The sequence below is a fragment of the Sarcophilus harrisii genome, chromosome 1 (assembly GCF_902635505.1).
Source record: "Sarcophilus harrisii chromosome 1, mSarHar1.11, whole genome shotgun sequence".
NCBI classification, from domain to species: Eukaryota; Metazoa; Chordata; class Mammalia; order Dasyuromorphia; family Dasyuridae; genus Sarcophilus; species Sarcophilus harrisii.
The window spans coordinates 398,702,239-398,722,401 of NC_045426.1; the positions used below are offsets into that span (position 1 = coordinate 398,702,239).

Consider the following 20,163-nt stretch of genomic DNA (forward strand, 5'->3'; position numbering starts at 1 on the left):
ATAGATAAATTTAAGGTTGAAAATATCATCTCCGGATCTCTGGTCTCTTATGCTCAGGCAAAGAAACAATTAAAAAGAGGTAGCTATACAGTCTTACGATTTCTAGAGTTGCTAAATGGGATGAGCACTTGCTTTAGTAGTCACCATTCAATCAATTGCCATTTTTGCTGAGGGTACCCTATCCCTCGTGAAAAGCTTCAGTGAGAAAGGGAGTTCTAACACATATGTTTAATAGGGTGTAAGGAGAGAGAGAGGAGATCTCATGGACAGTGGTGAACAGAGTTCTGCAAAGGGTTTGCAGTATCCCCAAATTCCCTTCAGCACTAAAGGAAATGGTCCTGGGTGTATTAGTAGATTAGGGAAAAATCACTGGTTTGCATCCATTATAATTGAATTGTTACCACTTCAGTTAGGGGTCTGAAAAGGACTTTTACAAGATCCTTAGATAGATATTAAGTGAAGTAAGCCTTAGGCCAGGACTGAAAGAACTTTTACATGTATTCTCATGAACAGGAATGTTTTTATGCTTCTAAAGTTCAGAAGACATTTATTATTCTAGGCACTGAGATACAAAAATGAGAGAGAAAGAGAAAGAGAGAGAAAGAGAGAGAGAGAGAGAGAGAGAGAGAGAGAGAGAGAGAGAGAGAGAGAGAGAGAGAGAGAGAGAGAGAGAGAGAGAGAGAGAGAAAGAGAGAGAGAGAGACAGAGAGAGAGAGACAGACACACACAGAGAGACACACAGAGAGAGAGAGAAAGAGAGAGGAGAAAAAGAGGGATGAAGTTGCCAGTTTATTCCTGACTATTGCAAGGCCAGGGAAAACTATATATTTGGATGAGGTTATGTTTGCTTTGGTTTAAACAAAACCCAAAGAAGAAAGGTATGAAAGAACTTTATAAGCATCATTTCATTTGAGCTTCACAACAACTTTGAGAGGTAGCTACTATGGGTGATATTATCTTCATTTTGCAGGTGGCAAATTGACATGCTGTGTCTCTGGATATCTAATGAATGTATGTTCCTTTTGGTGAAACCCCTCACCTGTTTCTGTCTATAATTAAGCCTATATTTAGTTCAACTATACTGTGTCCTCTACATAAATCTCTTAGATTCTTTTTCTTTATTACTCATACTGTTATGCCCTGAATAAAATTATTATGGCTACCCCCACCTCCGTTCCATTAGGACTGGGAGAATTGAGTGAGGAAAAACCTTAACATACCATTGAGTCATTAACTCCAGGTGCTTTATCTTGCTGGGATAATTGCCCCTCCTTTTGAGTATTTTCCCTTGCCTGACTGTCTCCAGGCCTCAACCTTTTTATCTTGATCCTTATCCTGTCAGGATTAAGTTATGGTCCTCTCCTGGAATTATGATTTATCTGCCCACCCAGTATCCTCACTCCCCTTATCTTCCATTGTTTTCCCTATAAGATTGTATGCTCAGGTTATATGCATCCCATTTGCAAACCCTGGTTAGGTATATAAGTTCCTTGCCTCAATTCCTTGGAGCTTAATGATTTTGAAAACAGGGTCCATTTGGTGGGCTAGTCTAAACTCTCCACATTAAAAGATTAAAAACCAATCTCTGTCTTGCCTCAGTTTCTCTGGCATTACAATACCTTGCTAATTCTGAATCTGGGGTTACAGCAGTATGCTACTGAATGCTATTGAAACAAATCCCACAGCTATGCTGAATAAGTTTCCTCCAAATTTGTATTATCTAATTTCAAAATATCTATACTTCCATACCAACTTGAAATTGCATTTAGAGATCCAATCTTTTAGACTAGGCTTTAGCTTTCAAGGTGTGACTAAAAAGACATTGTTCTAGAACTTGTATAGAGGCTGGAAGATGTATATATAAGCACCCATGCACATACACATATATAAATAAGTAATTTCCCTCCACTTGGAAGGTTTTTATTTCTATATAAAACTACAACTTCAGAGAGAGGTCAAGAAAAAGGTGATGCTCTAGGCATAATAAATATCATAATAGTATTCAAGGAATGGATATTAATAGGATATTAAACCCAATGTTGTTAAATATAGTCAAATATATCACAAGGGATTAAATTAAAAACAGAGAACCTCTGTTCCATGGTGATGCAGAAAAAAACATGGAGACATGCCTAGAGTATGAGCCTTGAATATATTATGGAAATGCTTACTTTGTTTCATGAATTAAAAATAAAATGAAATAAATAAAAAATTTTTAAAAGCCCAAGTGGAATAGTCCAAGAGCTACTCATATTGACCACATTTGTTGTTTTAGAATGAAAGGAAGTTTAATATGACTTGTTACACATATAGCCTTTATGAAATAGATGAAAATAAAAATATATGGAATACATAGAAATAGAAAAAGGTCCAGGATGTCCCAAAGAAAGTTTAATATGTGACAGATTAATTGCATTTCATTTATTCTTTGAAAAAGTATAAAATATAGATGAGACCAATATTTGTTAATTTCTTTGTAGAGCTTTCTATGTATTATAGCCCAAAGGCCTATTTGAGGATAGGTTTGCCCCATCACAAAGACTGATTCTCTTTGGAGAATGTAGTATAATAAATTATTTAAAAATAAGTTTTGCTAAGTTCAAAACCAGTGAGATAAAAGATCATAAAGTTAATTATTTTTCAAAGCACATTTATTGGGTTGACAGATGGCAAATTAAAAAACAATGAAATTTTCAAAAGCCTTTATTGGGTTAAAAGAATGACTTTTATTAATCTGTTTTTGAATTTAATATATTTCATAATATTCTAAGTATTTAAAAATCTATTTCATTGATGCAAAATGATGCAAAAAAACTTTCACTCTTTTTTAATCCTTGAGTCAAGCCATCTTTTGCATTCATTCTCTTAAGAAAAATTTCTAAAATGTCCAGAGTTTGTAGACCTTTCATGCCTGGGATGGAACTTAGAAATAACTCTTTTCATAATATTATAGAGTTAGACAGAATCTTATAAATCAAAATCAAATTAAAAACAAACATCACGAGGGCAATGGCATGGGATCTTGTGCATATAAGTGGGCAGCAATGCCTGACTACTGAGGATCTCTGAAGAATAGAAGTAAAAGTTGCCTTTGTAGAATTGTGTTAAGAATAGAAAATGAATGTGTAATATGGTAAGGGTGAAGGAGAACAGATGTAAAATCCAGAGTGGTTACAGAATGGTTAACTGGTACCCTAATAATGGAAATTGAAGAAGGCCTACAGATTTTTTAGACTTCTTTTGATATTCTTAGGACAAGATGTGGGCCAAAGTAGGAAGGACAAACATGGTAGTTTTTTGATCAGCACTCTGCAAGGGATTTCCAAACTAATGAAAACATAGGTCCAATTGAATATTTGAGCATGATAATTTGTGTTTCCTCCCATTATTTAACCATATGCTTTATGTAGATAGAGAGTTTGATTTAAGATTTGTTGTACTTCATTGCCATCCTCTATTATCTAGCACTATGTTAAGTAGCTTGTATACATTTAATAAGTAAAGCTGAATGAATACATGAATCATTCTATTTCTGGGGGAAGTTTTACTTATTGCCTAAAATTATTTACAGCTTAAGGAAAGTAAATAAGGGTGCCCTTCAGAGTCCTTCTAAGTTGTGGGTGAGCAAAAAAACTGAGCAGAACAATTCTTTTAGTTGAGCTCATGAAAATAAGGTGACTAGTGAACCATCTATTGGCCTTAACTATTATAGCTCTAGTAATTGGATATCTGGCCATTGAAAACTTGGAGCTATTCATCAGACTGCAGTTTTTCATTTGCTGCAAAAGGTTCCTCACCTGAAATTAGACGCAGCAAGGAATGGAGATAAGCTAACCAGAAAGGTTCCCAGTGGTCATTAAACTGTATATGATTTGTATAAAACAAATGTGGTAATAGTTACATCACTCTAATAATTTAAGTGGAGATGTATTTAGAGAAGATAGAAGGATCAAAAGTCTCTGTAATTTAGAGAAGATTCCATTTCTAAGGTACTTTATCAACCCTGGAGAAATGAATATCATTGATCTATATGCTAGGTTTTAAAAAATAATAGCTTTTTATTTTCAAAAGATAAACATTCACCCTTTAAAAATCTTTTGTTCCAAATTTTTCTTTCTCCTTTTCCTCCCTCTCCTAAACAGAAAGTAATTCACTATATGTTAAACATGTACAATTCTTCTATACATATTTCCACATTTATCATGGTGCACAACAAAAACCAAATCAAAAAGGAGAAAATAGGGAAAGAAAACAAAAAACAAGCAAACAACAAAAAGGTGAAAATACTATATTGTGATCCACATTTAGTCCCAACAGTCCTTTCTCTGGGTATAGATGGCTCCCTCCATCACAAGTCTATTGGAACTGGCCTGAATCATCTCATTGTTGAAATTGTTGAAAAGAGCCACATCCATCAGAAGTGATCATTGCATAATCTTCTTGTTGCTATGTACAATGTTCTCTTGGTTCTACTCACTTCACTTAGCATTGGTTCATGTAAGTCTCTCCAGAATTTCTGAAATGAGCCTGCTTATTGTTTCTTACAAAACAACAATATCCCATAACTTTCTTATACCATAACTTATTCAATCATTCCCCAACTGATGAGCATCCATTCAGTTTCCAGTTCTTTGCCACTACAAAAAAAGGCTGCCACAAACATTTTTGCATATGTGGGTTCTTTTCCCTTTTTATAATCTCTTTGGGATACAGACCCAGTAGAAACACTGCTGGATCAAAGAGTATGCACAGTTTGATAGCCCTTTGGGCATAGTTCCAAATTGCTCTCCAGAATGGTTGGATCAGTTCACAACTCCACTAATGTATTAGTGTCCCAATTTTCCCACATTCCCTCCAACATTTATCATTATCTTTTCTTGTCATCTTAACCAATCTGAGAGGTGTGTAGTGGCAACTCAGAGTTGTCTTATTTTGCATTTCTCTGGTCAATAGTGATTTATATATGTTAGGCTGTTTTCTGACTGTTTTCTTTGGCCATTTCCTGTGATTACAAGGAGCACAGATTTCCTTAAGTCTTTCAACTGAAATACATTCTTATCATGATATTACACTAAATCAAACAAAAAACCACAGAATTTTGACTTCATTGATAAATGGAAGAAATTGATGATAGAACAGAACTAGCAGAAGAACTACAAACCAGCATGGGATAACTGAGATTTTCCATAGGAAATTTATGACTTAATGACAGAATTTGTCTTCCTTCAGTAGAGAGAGCATTGAATGTGATATTTAATTAGCAAGAATTGAAGCTACCAAATGTCACACTTCTTCCATCATCTCCCTTAACCCCCACTTATTCCATCCTTGACACACAGTTTGGGAATCCTTCCCCTTAAGGGTAGCTGCTAAAGTGGCCTTAAGGTTCTCCAAGATTTCTTGGGTTTTTCATACTCTGACTATCAGTGTTCTGGCACATTACCTCTTACAGGGCTTATGTCTCAAGGGCACAGGTCTTGCCCTTATGTTTAGCCATTTTTACATTAAAAAAATTCTCAAAATCTCTCCCCCATACTATCTAGGTCAAGAGTTACTTTCTCCCTGATACCTCCCTTACTTGCCCTGGGTATATGACTGTGGTGAATGGAAATGAATTTATAGGATGCTTTTCTTCCCTTCAGATTTGGGGTTAAAAGCCACAATTCTGACTTTTTTGCTCAACTAAGGGTCATGTCTGTTTTAAGTAATAGATGAGGGGGTTAGTGAATGAGGGGTTAGTGAAAAGAGAACTAATCTTGAAGTCAGTAAAGATCTGGATTTGGGTCTTGCCTTTGACATTTAGCCATATGATTTGGTGAAGTCCCTTAGCTTTTCTAAGTCACACACTAGGGAACTTGTGCTCTCTTCCCCCCTAGGTGTCCTTGGGAAGAAAATGCTTTGTAAATCCAAAGTCCTGTGGAAATCAGAATAATTCTTTGGTTTCAAAGCTCCATGATGGTCTTAACTGTGTTAATGCCTCATTTTGGCAAGGAGACAGCCCTGAGGTCAGAAAGGCTCCTTGTGAAGTGTAAACACTGGCTAGTTCTTCCAAACTGGATAGACTTTGACTAATGTCCTGCTCATTTATAAAATGTTGCAGTAGAGGAGGCAGAATAGTAAGAAAACATCACAGCTCCAAATAGTGCAAAGCAGTGGTTATTTTTCAGTGATGTTCAATTCTCCATGACTTCATGGACTATATGGTCCATGGGGTTTTTCTTTGCAAAGATACTGGAGAAGTTTGTCATTTTCTTCTACAGTGTATTAGGGCCAACAGGGAGGGATTAAGTGATTTGCCCAGGATCACATAGGTAGTATCTGAGGCCAAATTTGAATTCAGATCTTCCTGACTCCAAGCCCAGAGCTCTAGCCACTGAGCCATCTTACTGCCAAAAGCAGTAGAGGAAAGCAAATACACAGGAAAACTGATGAAACATTTACATATGATGCTGGCAAGATGAGGTCAATTTATAGGTGGAAAATAGAATAGATCTATCTGCATTTCCTAAGTGACTTCTCATTATTAGTGATAATGTAACTGCCATATATGGACAAAAACATTTTAGTATCTGAAGTGCTATATGAAGGTGAATGACAATAACAATGAAAAAATATGTAAAGCATTTTAATGCTAATTATTATCTTCTATAATTTGCCATATCTGGACACAAACATTTCAGTATCTGAAGTGTATTTACTTCAGATAGGTAAATAGCAATAACAACAGTAAAATGTGAAAAACATTTTAATGCTTTATTATGCTAATTATTACCTTTTATAATCCTCAAAATAATCTTATAATGTGGATGATACATATCCACACACACATGTATTTCCATTTTACACATGAGAAAACTGAGGCTAAGACAGATTAAGTGATTAACACAGGGTTGCACAGCTTATAAGAGTCTGAGGGAGGATTTGAACTTGTCTTCTTGACCCTCTGTCTAGTGTTCTATCCAGTGCACTACATGACTCTCTCATATAGCTAATGTAAGGAAATTGTTATTTAGAAGTTGTCAGAAAGAACAGCTGGATCAAACTGACTACATAGAGCAGTAATCTAAGCTAGAAGCAGCAATTCTGCAAGTGCTGAGGGACTGATTTTTTCAAGAATCAAAAGTAGGAAAAATATATTAAATGATTGGAAAAATCATGAACAGTTTTATTTTTAAAAAAATATGTGCAACAGGAACTAGTGGCTACCTACCAATATTCCTATTTTTCATCTTTTAAAAAAATTTGTGATGAACATAGACAAATTTGTTTTTTAAGCTAAAAAGTATGCTTCACTCTGTATTCAGATATAATCTGTGCTTTCTCTGGATATGGATAATATTTTTCATTTATAAGCCCTTCAGAATTTTCCTGGTTATTGTATTCGTAACTATAGTAAAGTCATTCATAGCTAATTGTCTTACAATGTTGCTGTTATTTTATACATATTACATTTCACTTTGGATCAGCTCATGGAAGTTTTTGTAGATTTTCTGAGAGCATCCTGCTCATCATTTCTTTTACTTTTTAATTTTTTAGTTTATTTATTTTTAATACACATTGTTTTATTAATTATGTTGGGAAAGGAAAATCAGAGCAAAAAGGAAAAACCATGGGAGAGATAAAAAAAAAAAAAAGAAAGAAAAAAGAAGTGAACATAGCATGTGAGCATGTGCTAATTTACATTGTTTCCTTAATTCTTTCTCTGGTTACAGATGGAATTTTCTGTCCAAAGTCTATTGGGTTTTCTTTGGATCACTGAACTATTGAGAAGAACCAAGCCTTTCATAGTTGATCATCACACATTCTTACTGTTATTATAAATATATTCCAATTCTGCATGTTTCACTCAGCATCCATTCATGTAAATCTTTCCAGGCCTTTCTATCATCAGCTAGTTTAACATTTTTTATAGAACAATAATATCCATCATCTTTATGTACCACAACTTGTTCAGTCATTCCCCAATTGGTGGCCATCCATTTTTTTTCCAATTCTTTTCTATCACAAAAACAGCTGCTACTAACATTTTTGCACATTCTTTTATATTTTCCTTGAGATACAGACCCAGTAAAGGCACTGCTGGGTCAAAGGGTATGCACAGTTTTACAGCCCTTTGGGCATAGTTCCAGATTGTTTTCCAGAAGGGTTGGGTCATTTCACAACTCTACCAACAATGCATTAGTGTCCTAGTTTTCCATATCCCTTTCAACATTTATCATTATTCTTTCCTGTCATCTTAGCCAATCTAAGAGGTATGAGGTGGTACCTCAGAGTTTTAATTTGCATTTCTCTAATCAATAGTGATTTAGAACATTTTTTCATATAATTATAAATGGCTTTAATTTCATCATCTGAAAATTGTTTGTTCATAAGCTTTGACTGTTTATCAATTGGGGAATGATGTATATTCTTATGAATTTGACATAGTCCTTTATATATTTTAGAAATGAGACCTTTATCAAAAATACTGATTGTAAAGATTTTTTACCAGCCTTAAACTTCCCTTTTAATCTTGATTCTGTTGATTTTGTTTGTGCAAAACCTTTTTAATTTAATGTAATCAAAGTTGACCATTTTGCCTTTCATAATGTTCTCTAGTTTTTCTTTGGTCATAAGTTCTCCCTTCTCCAAAGATCTGATAGGAAAATTATCTCTTGTTTTCCTAATTTGTTTATGGTGTCATTCTTTGTGCCAAAATTGCGGATCCATTTTTGTCAAATAGTGAGCTCTTATTCTGGAAGCTAGAGTTTATCAAATACTAGACTGATATAGGCCTTACTTATTGTAACATGTGTACCTAATCTATTGCATTCATCCACCGCTCTATTTCTTAGCCAGTACCAAATGGTTTTGATGACTGCTGCTTTATATTATACTTTTAGATTTAGTACTGCTAACCCACCAGCCCGTGTATTTTTTTCATTAATTTCCTTGGTATTCTTGACCTTTTGTTATTTCAGATGAATTTTGTTATTATTTTTCTAATTCCATAAAATAATGTTTTGGCAGTTTAATTGGTATGGCACTGAACAAGTAGACTACTTTAGGTAGAATTGTCATTTTTATTATATTAGCTCAGCCTAATCATGAACAATTCATATTTTTCCAATTGTTTAGATCTGATTTTATTTGTGTGAGAATCATAGGTATCTTTGATGAAAGCATGAGTAATGTGGCACTCTGGGAAAGGGAAAGATGAAAGGGAGGAAAGAAGCAAGGGATATTTTGAGAAAGTAAGCTAATTTTTGTGAAAATATTACCTATAAAATTGATTATTCTAAGAGAAAAATATGAGAAGAAAATAGTCAAATTTTAGAGGGATGATTTTTAATAGAAAAAATAATTGAATTGTTTGAATTTCTGTGTGCACAATTGAGAAAAATTTTATTTTCCTTCCTTTCTCCCCTCCTTCCTTCTTCTCTTCCTTCCTTCCCTCCTCTCTCCCTCCCTCCCTCTCTCTCTTCTTTCTTTCCTTCTTTTCCTTCCTTCCTTCCTCCTTTCCTCCCTTTCTCCTTTCTTCCTTCTTTCGAAATTGGGGTTAAGTAACTTACCCAGGATCACACAGCTAAGAACTATTAAGTGTCTCAGGTCAAATTTGAACTCAGGTCCTTCTGACTTTAGAACTGTTGCTCTTATCCATTTTGTTATCTATTGTCCCTTGAGTAGAAATTTCCAAGCATTTGTTCAACAGAAATAAATCATTTATCATGATAGAACAAAAGATATCCTTCAAATAAACTTTCTATGTAGCCTTTGCAAGCTGATCTTAGAGTCAAGAAAAACCTGTTTTCACAATGTACCTCTGATACTTCCTGGTTGTGAGACAATACCTGCACAAACTTTATTTCTCCATGCACTTTATTTTTCTCAACTTAAAACCTGGGATGATAGGGATTCATAGAGTTCTTATGAGGGTCACAAGGGAATGAATGAAAAGGGTTTTATAAACCTCATAGCCCTATAGTGTATTGATTGCTGTTATGGTGTACTGACTCACAATGGCTTTGTGTAAGACCTACTCTTAGTGCCTTGCTTTTGCTGTTTGAAACATGGAGATACTCCATATTAATTTATAACTTGCACTGGGATACAACTGAGAAGCAGGACATAATGATTAAAGTACCTTAAGTACTTCTTCATCTTTGAGGGATTATGAAATACTTTGAAAGGGCAAATGTATAACACACATACACAAATCCCCTCAGAACAAAACAAACAAACCAAAAAACCTTATGGAAAGTAGAAAATTCCATCCCTGTTGTAGAGGAAAAGCAAATAGACTGGACTGGGCAGGAGTTGTGGTAGGGGATCTGCAGAGGACATACTTTTGAAGGTACTGAGGATAAGAAGTTTTCAGAATTTTGTCTGTTTCTGGGCAAGACCATAATGAGACCAACAAATTGAGGGGGAAAGTGCTTGGTAATTGTGGGGGAGAAGCTTAGATAGTAGACATAAATTTATATAGCACTTACTGAATGTCAGTGCTGGAGATACAAAGAAAGAGAAAAAAACACCTTTTTTTCCAGCTCATATACCATGGAGGAGACATCATGCAAACAAATTACGCATGTTTACACACATACACATATACACATGATGACAATGTAAATAGAAGTTTATCTCAGAGGGAAGTTTATCTGTTAGGGGGTAAAAGTAAACCTGGAAAGACCTTCTGTAGAAAGTAGGATTTGAATTGAATTATGAAGGAATCTAGAGGAGTCTTGGATGGTCATCCTTCCTCACTAATTCCTACCTTGTATATTGCTACTTTAGACCTTCCTATTGGATCACCCCGTCACCAGCATGAAATGTAAAAATTAAGGGAGAGGGGGAATTTTCATTTAGCTGTGTACTGAAAGGACAGGAGTTTATGTCGTTATCAGATGCTATTTTAGATGACTATTTTCATGTTAAGGGACCCCTGCTAGAGTACAGTCAATTCTGGACAATTTGAGGATTGATTACTTGGTGAACAACTCATTTAGGTCTTCTTCCTCTGGTTATTTGCCTTTGATCCAATTGAATGTATATTGTCTTCTCCTTTATAGTTTGGAAAAGGATTATTATAAAGAATATAGAACTCTACCCAAACATTCATGTATTTTTTTTAAATTAAATATTGGCTAGGGAAGAAAAAGGGGATGGAAGAGTAAAATTTAACAACATTGGATTTTGCCATCTGTAGACCAAAGTAATTATTATTATACCTATACCTATCTAGCAAAAACAACTGAAGGTAGAATATGTCAATTTCTCAGGCTGTGACTGGTAAATATCACAGTTTCTGCTTCTGTTAAATGGAATTGTGTTAAATGACCACTTGGGTCCCTTTTAGCTCTAACTAGAAGACTAAAATCTTGAAGGCCATAAATGTGAGCTCCATGGGTTCTAGTTAGTTCCTTTGTTGCTTTTGGCTAAATTCTGCCATTTCTTCATAAATGTCTGTACTTGATCCCAAGGGACATAAAGCACAAAAGTTGACAAAACTATTACCATCGGGGAAGAGTCAGAAGGCTTACTCTACAGAAGGGCAGTTTCCAATTGTGGTACACTATCTCAGGCAGTTCCTGACTACAGTTTCCACTTTTACTCACTGGCTTAGTTGAGTAGCTAAGAATTTTCTGAATTAAAGAAATCAAAACTGCTTTTCTAGTTGACCAACTTTAGACATATTGATAGCATCACATTCCAAGGTCCCCTTGAAATGACTCTATATAAGCAGAAGACTTCAGTCTTCACATTTGGGAGGAAGTGTTATATTTAAATTCTTGCCAATCCAACTGTGCCAAGAATAAGTGATATCCTAACAGCAAAAAGAGAGCCACAGTACTCTGCATCTCATTTCTCTAAAATTAACATCTTGTTATTTATCTTAAATGTGATGGAATAGAGAGGAAGCCAATGTACAATACCTACTTTAAAAGATCTTATGCAATTCAAGGACAGTTTTTCACAATAGCTAGGTTTTCTATAGTGCTTTAAAGATTACAAAATGTTCTACAAATAGAATACAAATTCTCTCAAGAAATACAAATATTCTCTCTCTTGATTCTCATATCAATCTTGGGAGGGAGGTTTTATTATTAGTTCAATTTTATAGATGAGGAAGTTGAGGCAGACAGAAATTAAATGATTTGCCTAGGGTTACACAGGGAAAAGGAAGGGGAAAAGCATTTATATAATTCTACCTATGTGCCAGGCACTTTGCTAAGCTGGCAAGTGAGGCTGTATTTGAATTCCTATTTTCTTGACTCCAGGTCCAGTACTTTATCTAATGTGCCACCTAGATGGCTTTATAATAGCCCAAAATGTGCATGATGATGGCACTCAAATTCATAACTGCATTTTCGAGTGAGGAGAATTTTCAACCCTGTCATTTTGCAGTCTCTGTGAGGTTAGAGACAACTTCTCTTAGGTATACAGTGAACAAATGCCAATTACAGGTGGTAGATCACAGTTCTCTTACTTATTAGTCTAGTGTTCTTTCTAATATGCCATGCTGTCTCTGGTACTAGTAGAAATGCTTTCTGCTCCTCTCCTCATGACTTCCAGCAATCTGTCTTATGAACTATGATAAATCGGAACAAAAGCTTCATTCCCTTCTATGGCCTGTGATTACTAGTTGGGCTCATTGAGAGTCAAGCTCATTATGTAGGCCATTGGTTTAGTATTCTAAATATATGAGCCTTTGCAGCTGATAGTCATCAGGTACAGGCACCTTTAAGTTAGTTGCTTTTAATCTATAAATATTATCATTTCCTATAATTGAAGCTCTTCTCTATTGCTTCATCATTGGCAAGGAGGTGACTTTGAAGGTTCCAGTGATTCAAAATCTGGCTGGAAAATCCTCAAGTTCATGGTGATGTGCAAAGAGACTAAGATGACTGGCATAAGTTGGGAGAGATTCATTATTAGAGAGTTGACCATGAGGTCAGTGTTTATATTATTTATTTATACTTGTTATTAATTTATTTTGTAGGTCACAACAGAGATCTTATGAGACTCCTAAGGTCTGTGGGACTTTGATCCATAGTATACCTGTATCCAAGAAACAGGTTCATTAGGACTGAAATCATAAATATTATGAAGATCAGGATACATGAGTTCTTTAAAAATGAGTCTTTCTTAATATTCTTCAATATATTGGTAGAATGATAAGAGGAGATATCTAATGTCTGAATGGCTTTTGCCCAATTAGAAATAAGCAATGTGTAAATAAAGAAATGGAACTGAATATACCTTATGAAAGTTCCCAAAATTCATATACATACTTTCTAATGTAATCTTTCTCATATTAAATAAAGATAAATACATGACCTTTTTTGGTAGGTTAAACCTCAATAGTGTTTTAACAGTAGCTTATTCTTCTATGTGATGTTATTTGTCAATTTGCCCCTGATGTCACTGGTCAGAGAGATTGACACTGTCCTTTATTCATCATGATTGCCATGGTGATATTATTGTGAACATCTGATTAAAATAGATGTCTTTATTTGACATACAAATGAAAAATTTCTCTTTAGTTTTAGAGGCTATGATTTGGAATTTACTTTAGAAAGAATGGGTCCTTTTGAATCTTATTCATTGGTTTAATGGCAAAGATTCAATCAGGTTTCTTTACTTTCCAAAGTATCGGATTTTTAAACTCCTCAAAGTCTAATCAGGATGGTACTCCTCTTTGTCCACCTAATCCTTCTAATAAAATATAGCTGGATGGATGAACTGTGATGATTTGCATAGGTCCTATTATCCTTGAAGAGGCAGAGCAGACAACCCTAACAGTTCAGAGATCCTATTTTATTCTGAAATGTCCTATTCCCTATATGACCTTAGATAAGTCTTTTAACTTCCCTCTCCTCATTTATAAAAGGAAGGGGTTTGACTAGATATTTACTAAATTTCTCCCACTCCTAGATTTTATGATTTTATAGAATAATAAAATTTTAAGGTTATTAAGTTGATGTGAAAAATTTAGTTCCTTAAATGTGAGTTCTCTTATTTTCAACCTATCAATGCAGTAGCATTGCTCAATTTTGACAGTTCTGAAACTTTTAGTTTCCAAAATGTAATAAGAACTAAGAGTGTCACTGGGGTCTGATAATGTGAATTGATTAAAGCATGTTTTTTTAAAATTCCAATTGAGTATTGCCATGTTCAGGCAATTGTACGGTGGAGTAGATATACCATTTGTAGAACTCTGAATGAAACAAGGTTTCTGGGCCATCTGGATAGCATTTGCTCAATGCTTCAATGAGGAAAAAAAAAAGACTAATTGGTTCCCCTTTTGCCATCCAGTATAGTGATTAGGTCTATTTTCCCCTAGGACAATAAGAGTGGCTTCAACATTGTGAAGAGTAGAAAAAAAAAAAAGCAGTCTTTAAAGCTGCTAGCCTGTGAGAAGCAGGCTTGGACTTCGTAAATGATTATTTGCAAAACGTGGTTTTTTTTATTTGCCAAGATTTTTGCTTCAATTGAAGCTAATTCCAAGGTATCTAATATAAAGGACTGTGAAATGCAGTTCTTATAAAAATATTGGCCATTATGTGGGATATTCAGAATATGGCACCTATCTTTTGAGTATCCTGTGACTCCCAAGTGGTGAAAAGAATTTGCTTCTGATTTCTCCAGCTGTCTTTGTAGGGGTCTAGGTCAGACTGGATTGCTTGCATTGTAATAAATGGAATGACTACATTGATTCCTGTCCCCTCTGTAAAATGAGTTAGTTGAATCTTTCAGATTTATCATATTTTAGTGGTAAGAGCAGACACTGCTAGCCTGAAGATAATTATTTGTAAATAGGGAACATTCATTCAGGGAGGTTGCTTTCATTGTCTCTTCCTGTCTGTGTGTATATGTACAAATATCAAGTGACTTGTGAGGACCAAATCTGACCTTTCCAAGAGGCTAAATTCATGGGAATGAATGAGATAATATCATATGGTGAAGAAAATCTGAAGTAGGGGCAAGTGATTAAAAAAAAAACAAACTAAATAAATTGAGATTTTTTTGAAGGAGTGAGGGCTACTGAGTTTAAATGTCTGGCTTTTTTTTTTAAATAGAAAGAAGCTTTCTAAAACACAGTAGCTTTTATTGATTGAAGATGTCAATTTGAGCTGGTCTTTGAACAAATAAATCACTGTCAAGTATGATTTAGCATCTTATGTCAACTTGATTCTTACTGTTGACATTTGGTTGCTTGATGTGTTTATTGTCAGAGTTGCCGCATTAGAATATGTTCTCAAAAAGACTGAGAACCAATACCAAACGGTGATATTCTGAACAGTCACTCTCTGTGCATTTGAGTGTACCCTCTGCCCTCTGTCTTTCTAAAGATGTTTTCTTACTAGGATGCTATTATTCTGTTATGTATTAGCTTTGTGAACAATCATTTATGTTCTTCGGCCAATGACAATTTTATTTGATCCAGAAACTGCTCCCCTTCCTTTTCACCTCAGATATTGAACTGGGAAATGAATATAATAATGAAGACAGCTGCATCTCTGAGATGTGCCTTATTTCACGACAAAAGAAACTGGGTATTGGAAGAAAAAAAATATAGTGTGAAACACAGCTGCTAGCAAAACCTCAGTAAATTTAGTCTCTCCAATCTCTAAGCCCATGCCTAGATTTGATAGCAAAGACCAAAGAAGTACTCAGAATATTTGGATTGATCTGAGTGATTATATTGAAGGGAGGAAATGGGAAAATCACAGCTTGAATTGTCTGTGAATGACACATCTGTTATAATTATTTAGTTTGGGAATCACTGGCCACATACAGATACACTGGTAACATTGGTTAACCAGTTCTTGCTTGAATCACATTCTCTTAATAAGGCAAGGATTAGTGCATGGATTTATATAGTTGATCAAGAACTTATTCTCTATCCCAATTTTATCTCCTGAAATACAGTAGGCACATTGTGGTCTAATATTGGGACAAAGGAGAACAAGACATGATATTTGCTTTTCCTTATTTCTGTTTGTATGACTTTTTTTGGAAAACACAAGATCTAAAAGGCTCCTCACGACTCAAGGGAGAGGTGCTATTCTCAGAGATAACAGTCAGTCACTTCAGAAGAATGAAAACAAAAAACAAAACCAAAGGTTTCATGTCACTTGGTGCATTTAATCCAATATATCTCAGGTAATGAACAGGTCACCAGCTGACCTGGCTTCACTGTTAAGGGAACCTATATGGGCCCTGAGGCCATTTTAACAGTTCAAGTAAAACCCAACCTTATTTTCTTTTAAATTTTAATAAAAAAGAAGAAAATAATAATCAGTTTTTTTCCCCTAAGATGTACCTTTGAGCAAAAGGGTTGGCTCTAGTAACCATAAATGCTTTTTGTGCATTCACTAGGTCTGGTGCTACTCCAGGGGAGACACAACAGCAGTGGCTAACTGTAGCCCATGCTCCTTGAGGGTCACTGTAAGAAGAAAAGTGCCTGGTCCCAAAGTGTTGTGAATGCAAACTATATATTTACAATTGGTATCATAAAGAAAATATAAAGATCTTGTTAGGAGTAGTGCTTTTTGCTTCCCTACATATATAGCTGTCCCTACCATCTTTTTTACTGCATGCATTTAATTTCCCCTTCACTACTGAGACGTGTTAATGTTTTCACTGTCTAGTTTTTGGAAATATTAATCTAGAATACTAGGTAACTGATAACTCATGTTTATACCACAATATCTGCCTCTATGACCTGTATTATTTTGGTCCTATGACACTGGTGAAGTGTAAAAGTTGTTCTGACCCCTAGGATATATATAGCTATATCTCTAAGTTGGGAGGTAGGGGAGAAGTGCCTGGTGAAGCCACAATAAGGGGATGGAATGGAAATATTACAGTGAAGGATCCCAGAAATGCAGGTTTCCTACCACAAATTTTGCAGTACAGTTAAAGTTTAAAAGTGATTTTTTTAAGGTACTAATTCACATTTGAGCTAATTGAGAGAAGACAGAAGAACATATAAGTATCTTTAAGCTATGTCTATGCTGTTCTCTTAGAAATTAGCTTTTTTATTTCCAAAGTCTGGGTAGATGAGTAAAATATCTTCTGAGTGCATTAAAATTTGGAAAAAAAGGAACTATTGTTTGCTGACTTTTGGCTGAATTAAACTATGTAGAGAGGGGTATCAATATTTAAAGGAATGTTAGGAAAAATTTGGTACACTTTTGAAAAATAATCGTTTCTCATTGCTGTTAATCCCTATGTAGATATTAGCTTCATGTGAAATTAAAGAATAGATTCTGGTGGCAGAGGACAGTAGGAGTTGATGGATTAAGCCCCTTCAAGAGTGTAAATGGAAGAATTTCCAGTTCCCCTGGAGATGTAAGCAGCTGGCCAGAAAGTAGAATTACAGATTTGGCTCTATGGGGGCGAGTAGGGTCTGAGGAGTAAAATGTGGAAAGAATTGAGGGTATTAAAGGATTGGTGCCCAAGAACGGGGATGGGTAAAGCTCCTATAATTCCATGTCATCAGGATAAAGATCCCATATTACCAAATGGTCAGTACAGTGGATACAGTACATAAAGAACAAACTGAAGTCAATTTATCCTAGGGAAAAGAAAATAACAAAGCTTATACAAGGAGAACAGCAAATAAAATTACTTCTATCAAAAAATCACACACAGATTATTATACATACGTGGGCACACACACGCACACACACACACAAGCAAGAATGTGCATTTTGCATGACAGATTCTTGGAAATAGACATTCTTAGCAAATATGGATGACAGATCAATTGTAATTTATTTTCTTTTAACACTGTATCATCATAAAGAAAACTGGTATAAATGAAAAAAATCTATTTCAAATATCTACATCTAAAATTTTAGGCAGTGAAAAAGCACTTCGTTGACAAGGAGTGTGGAATGATGTATGTTAATTGTCAGAAATTGCTGAACGCCTTGGTTAGTTGCCACAAACAAATTCACATATCAGAACGAACAATACTGCTAAATATTCCTTTTTTTGTCTTTGTTAAAACATACTGGGGAAAAGAAAAAACTGGAAATTCATACATCCTTCAAAATTTTGAAATTTAAGTAATATTTAGAACCATAGATGAAGAAACACTGCGGCATTGGTGTAATATACACAATGCACTTGGTTTTGTTTTGTTTTTTTATCTGTAATGTACATCAAATACTTTACAACAATGCATTAACAAAAAGCAAGAAACATCTTGCTGTACAGAGGAACCCCAAATGCAACTTGAAGCCTAGATTCACAATGAATGAAGATAGTAAACAAAGTGTGAGAAGCTGTCCCCCATAAAGTATGTAAACTATTCTGTTTCTTGTGCTTAACATAACCTTCTTGTTCCATCATCCACTGCTGTTTCCTCCCTCCTTCCTTCTATCACATTCAAAAAACAGCACTTTTTTTTTTTTTAAACTCTATAGGGCCAACAGTAAAAGTTGTCCCACACTATAATATTTAGGATTATTTTTTTTTTCATTCTATTGACTTCCAAGTTAACTTTCAACTCATTAAGCCTTCTAAAATATCTCTTAATCAAGGTTTCCATACTGGTTATCAGGGCCTTCCTATGGAACAGGCTTTTACAAACTAAATTTGCAGGAAAAAAAAAATGTCTTGTGGTGTATGCATGCACATGCACAGTTCCTGGAGCTGTTCCTTCTTGCCGAGTCTCAAACCCAGGAATCTGGGGAGGCTGGGTAGTGGCTTGTTTCATAGTTCAGTTCACTGTAGGGACGTGCCGCAGAGTAGAAGTCGACGTAGTTGCCAGTGGACTTCAGTCCCAGGTGCATGTTGTATTCGCTGGCAGGTGGACGGTGATGGACTTGATCCTCAAAGAAGGACTCGTCATAGTTTCTAGTGGAATTCTGAAACGGCTGGTAGGTTTCATAATCTTTTCTACTGGGCTCCTGTGGGACTGGCTGTGCTGAAACCTACAGAGGAAAGACCAACCCAGTCCTGTTAATCTGTTTTCTCTGACACTCAACCTTTTAGTGAATGTTCCACTTCACTAGTGAAAAAGAGAACAAGGCTGTCTCTATGGATTCAACAATACAGCCTCCTTCCTCCTTCAAGCCTCTCTCAATTTTGCCAATAGCTTCTTGCTTTAATTATCAATTTACTTATTAATTGCTTATCAATTAATTATCAATTTAATTAATAATAATCATCTTTTTGTGTGTGTGTGTTGTTTGCTGATGCAATTGGGGTCAAGTGACTTGCCCAGGGCCACACAGCTAGGAAATGTTAAGTGTCTGAGACAGATTTGAACTTAGGTGTTGACAATAATTATCTCTCTGAGAGAAGCAGATTAGAGGCTACAAAATTCAAGATCCTCATTTATGTCTCTTGCCCATTTTAGGGAAATACTCAATGCTGCATGATCCCCAGAATTTTGCAAACACAGCAAAGATGTAAAAAGTCTAATGGTTCATCTCATCCAGCTTCCTATCAGTGTGAAGGGACTGAATCAATACTTTTCTGTTCCCTATATGCATGGAAGAGCAGCTATATTCTAGGAAAGAGAGGTCTATTCCGGCACATTTATCAAAGTGACTTTACTATCATCATAAAACCTTTGAATAAATACACAGATAAGTGCACAATAAGAATAGGAAATATAGTCAACGTATTCAACCCTTTGGAATAATAAAAGGATTTTTTATTCTGATTCAGTGGGGGAAAAAAAGTGTCTTTTTTCCCCCCCCAAAGCTATGCCTAGGGAGAAATAGAACCTTAAGCAATGTGCACTATGGACACATTTACACATTTACATTTTTACATGGGTAAAACAAGGCAAAAATAAAGAGATAGTCACCTTGAAAGGCAAAATAATTCATAAAGACTACCACAAAACCAGTGTGCATAACCTCATTTATTTTGCCTAGTGATAGAGGGTGGAAAGAGGTAAAGATAGAAGGACGATTATATGTATCTGAGCCTTAGGATGTTTTTTTTTGTTTGTTTTTTTTTTTTTTTCTCAGCACTATTAGATGAATCCATCTCCTTGCCTGCTGGCTGTTTTCCCGCATCACTGCCCAGGTACCTAGCTTCTATTTCCTATTGCACGAATCCCTGGCCTCTAGACCATTTTTAAAATAAAAAGTATAAAACTTCACCAATTATAAGGAGCTGGGAGGAAGAGAAAATTAGTTGGATTATTAAGTA

At 35.2% G+C, this 20,163-nt stretch overlaps 1 protein-coding gene and 1 long non-coding RNA gene across 9 annotated transcripts in view; one reads left to right on the top strand and one right to left on the bottom strand.

Moving 5' to 3' along the window:
- Positions 1 to 20,163, top strand: part of LOC116421595 — a 106,950-nt gene that overhangs the window by 55,045 nt on the left and 31,742 nt on the right. The gene's annotated exons all lie outside the window — the stretch shown is intronic.
- CTNND2 (catenin delta 2) overlaps positions 17,739 to 20,163 on the bottom strand; it is a 1,100,293-nt gene continuing 1,097,868 nt past the window's right edge. For all 8 annotated transcript variants that reach the window (XM_031952313.1, XM_031952441.1, XM_031952561.1 and 5 more), the window contains one exon: positions 17,739 to 18,929. In XM_031952313.1, coding sequence (XP_031808173.1) covers positions 18,669 to 18,929 — 261 coding nt within the window. In that variant the 3' untranslated portion in view covers positions 17,739 to 18,668. The remainder of the gene's footprint in view (positions 18,930 to 20,163) is intronic.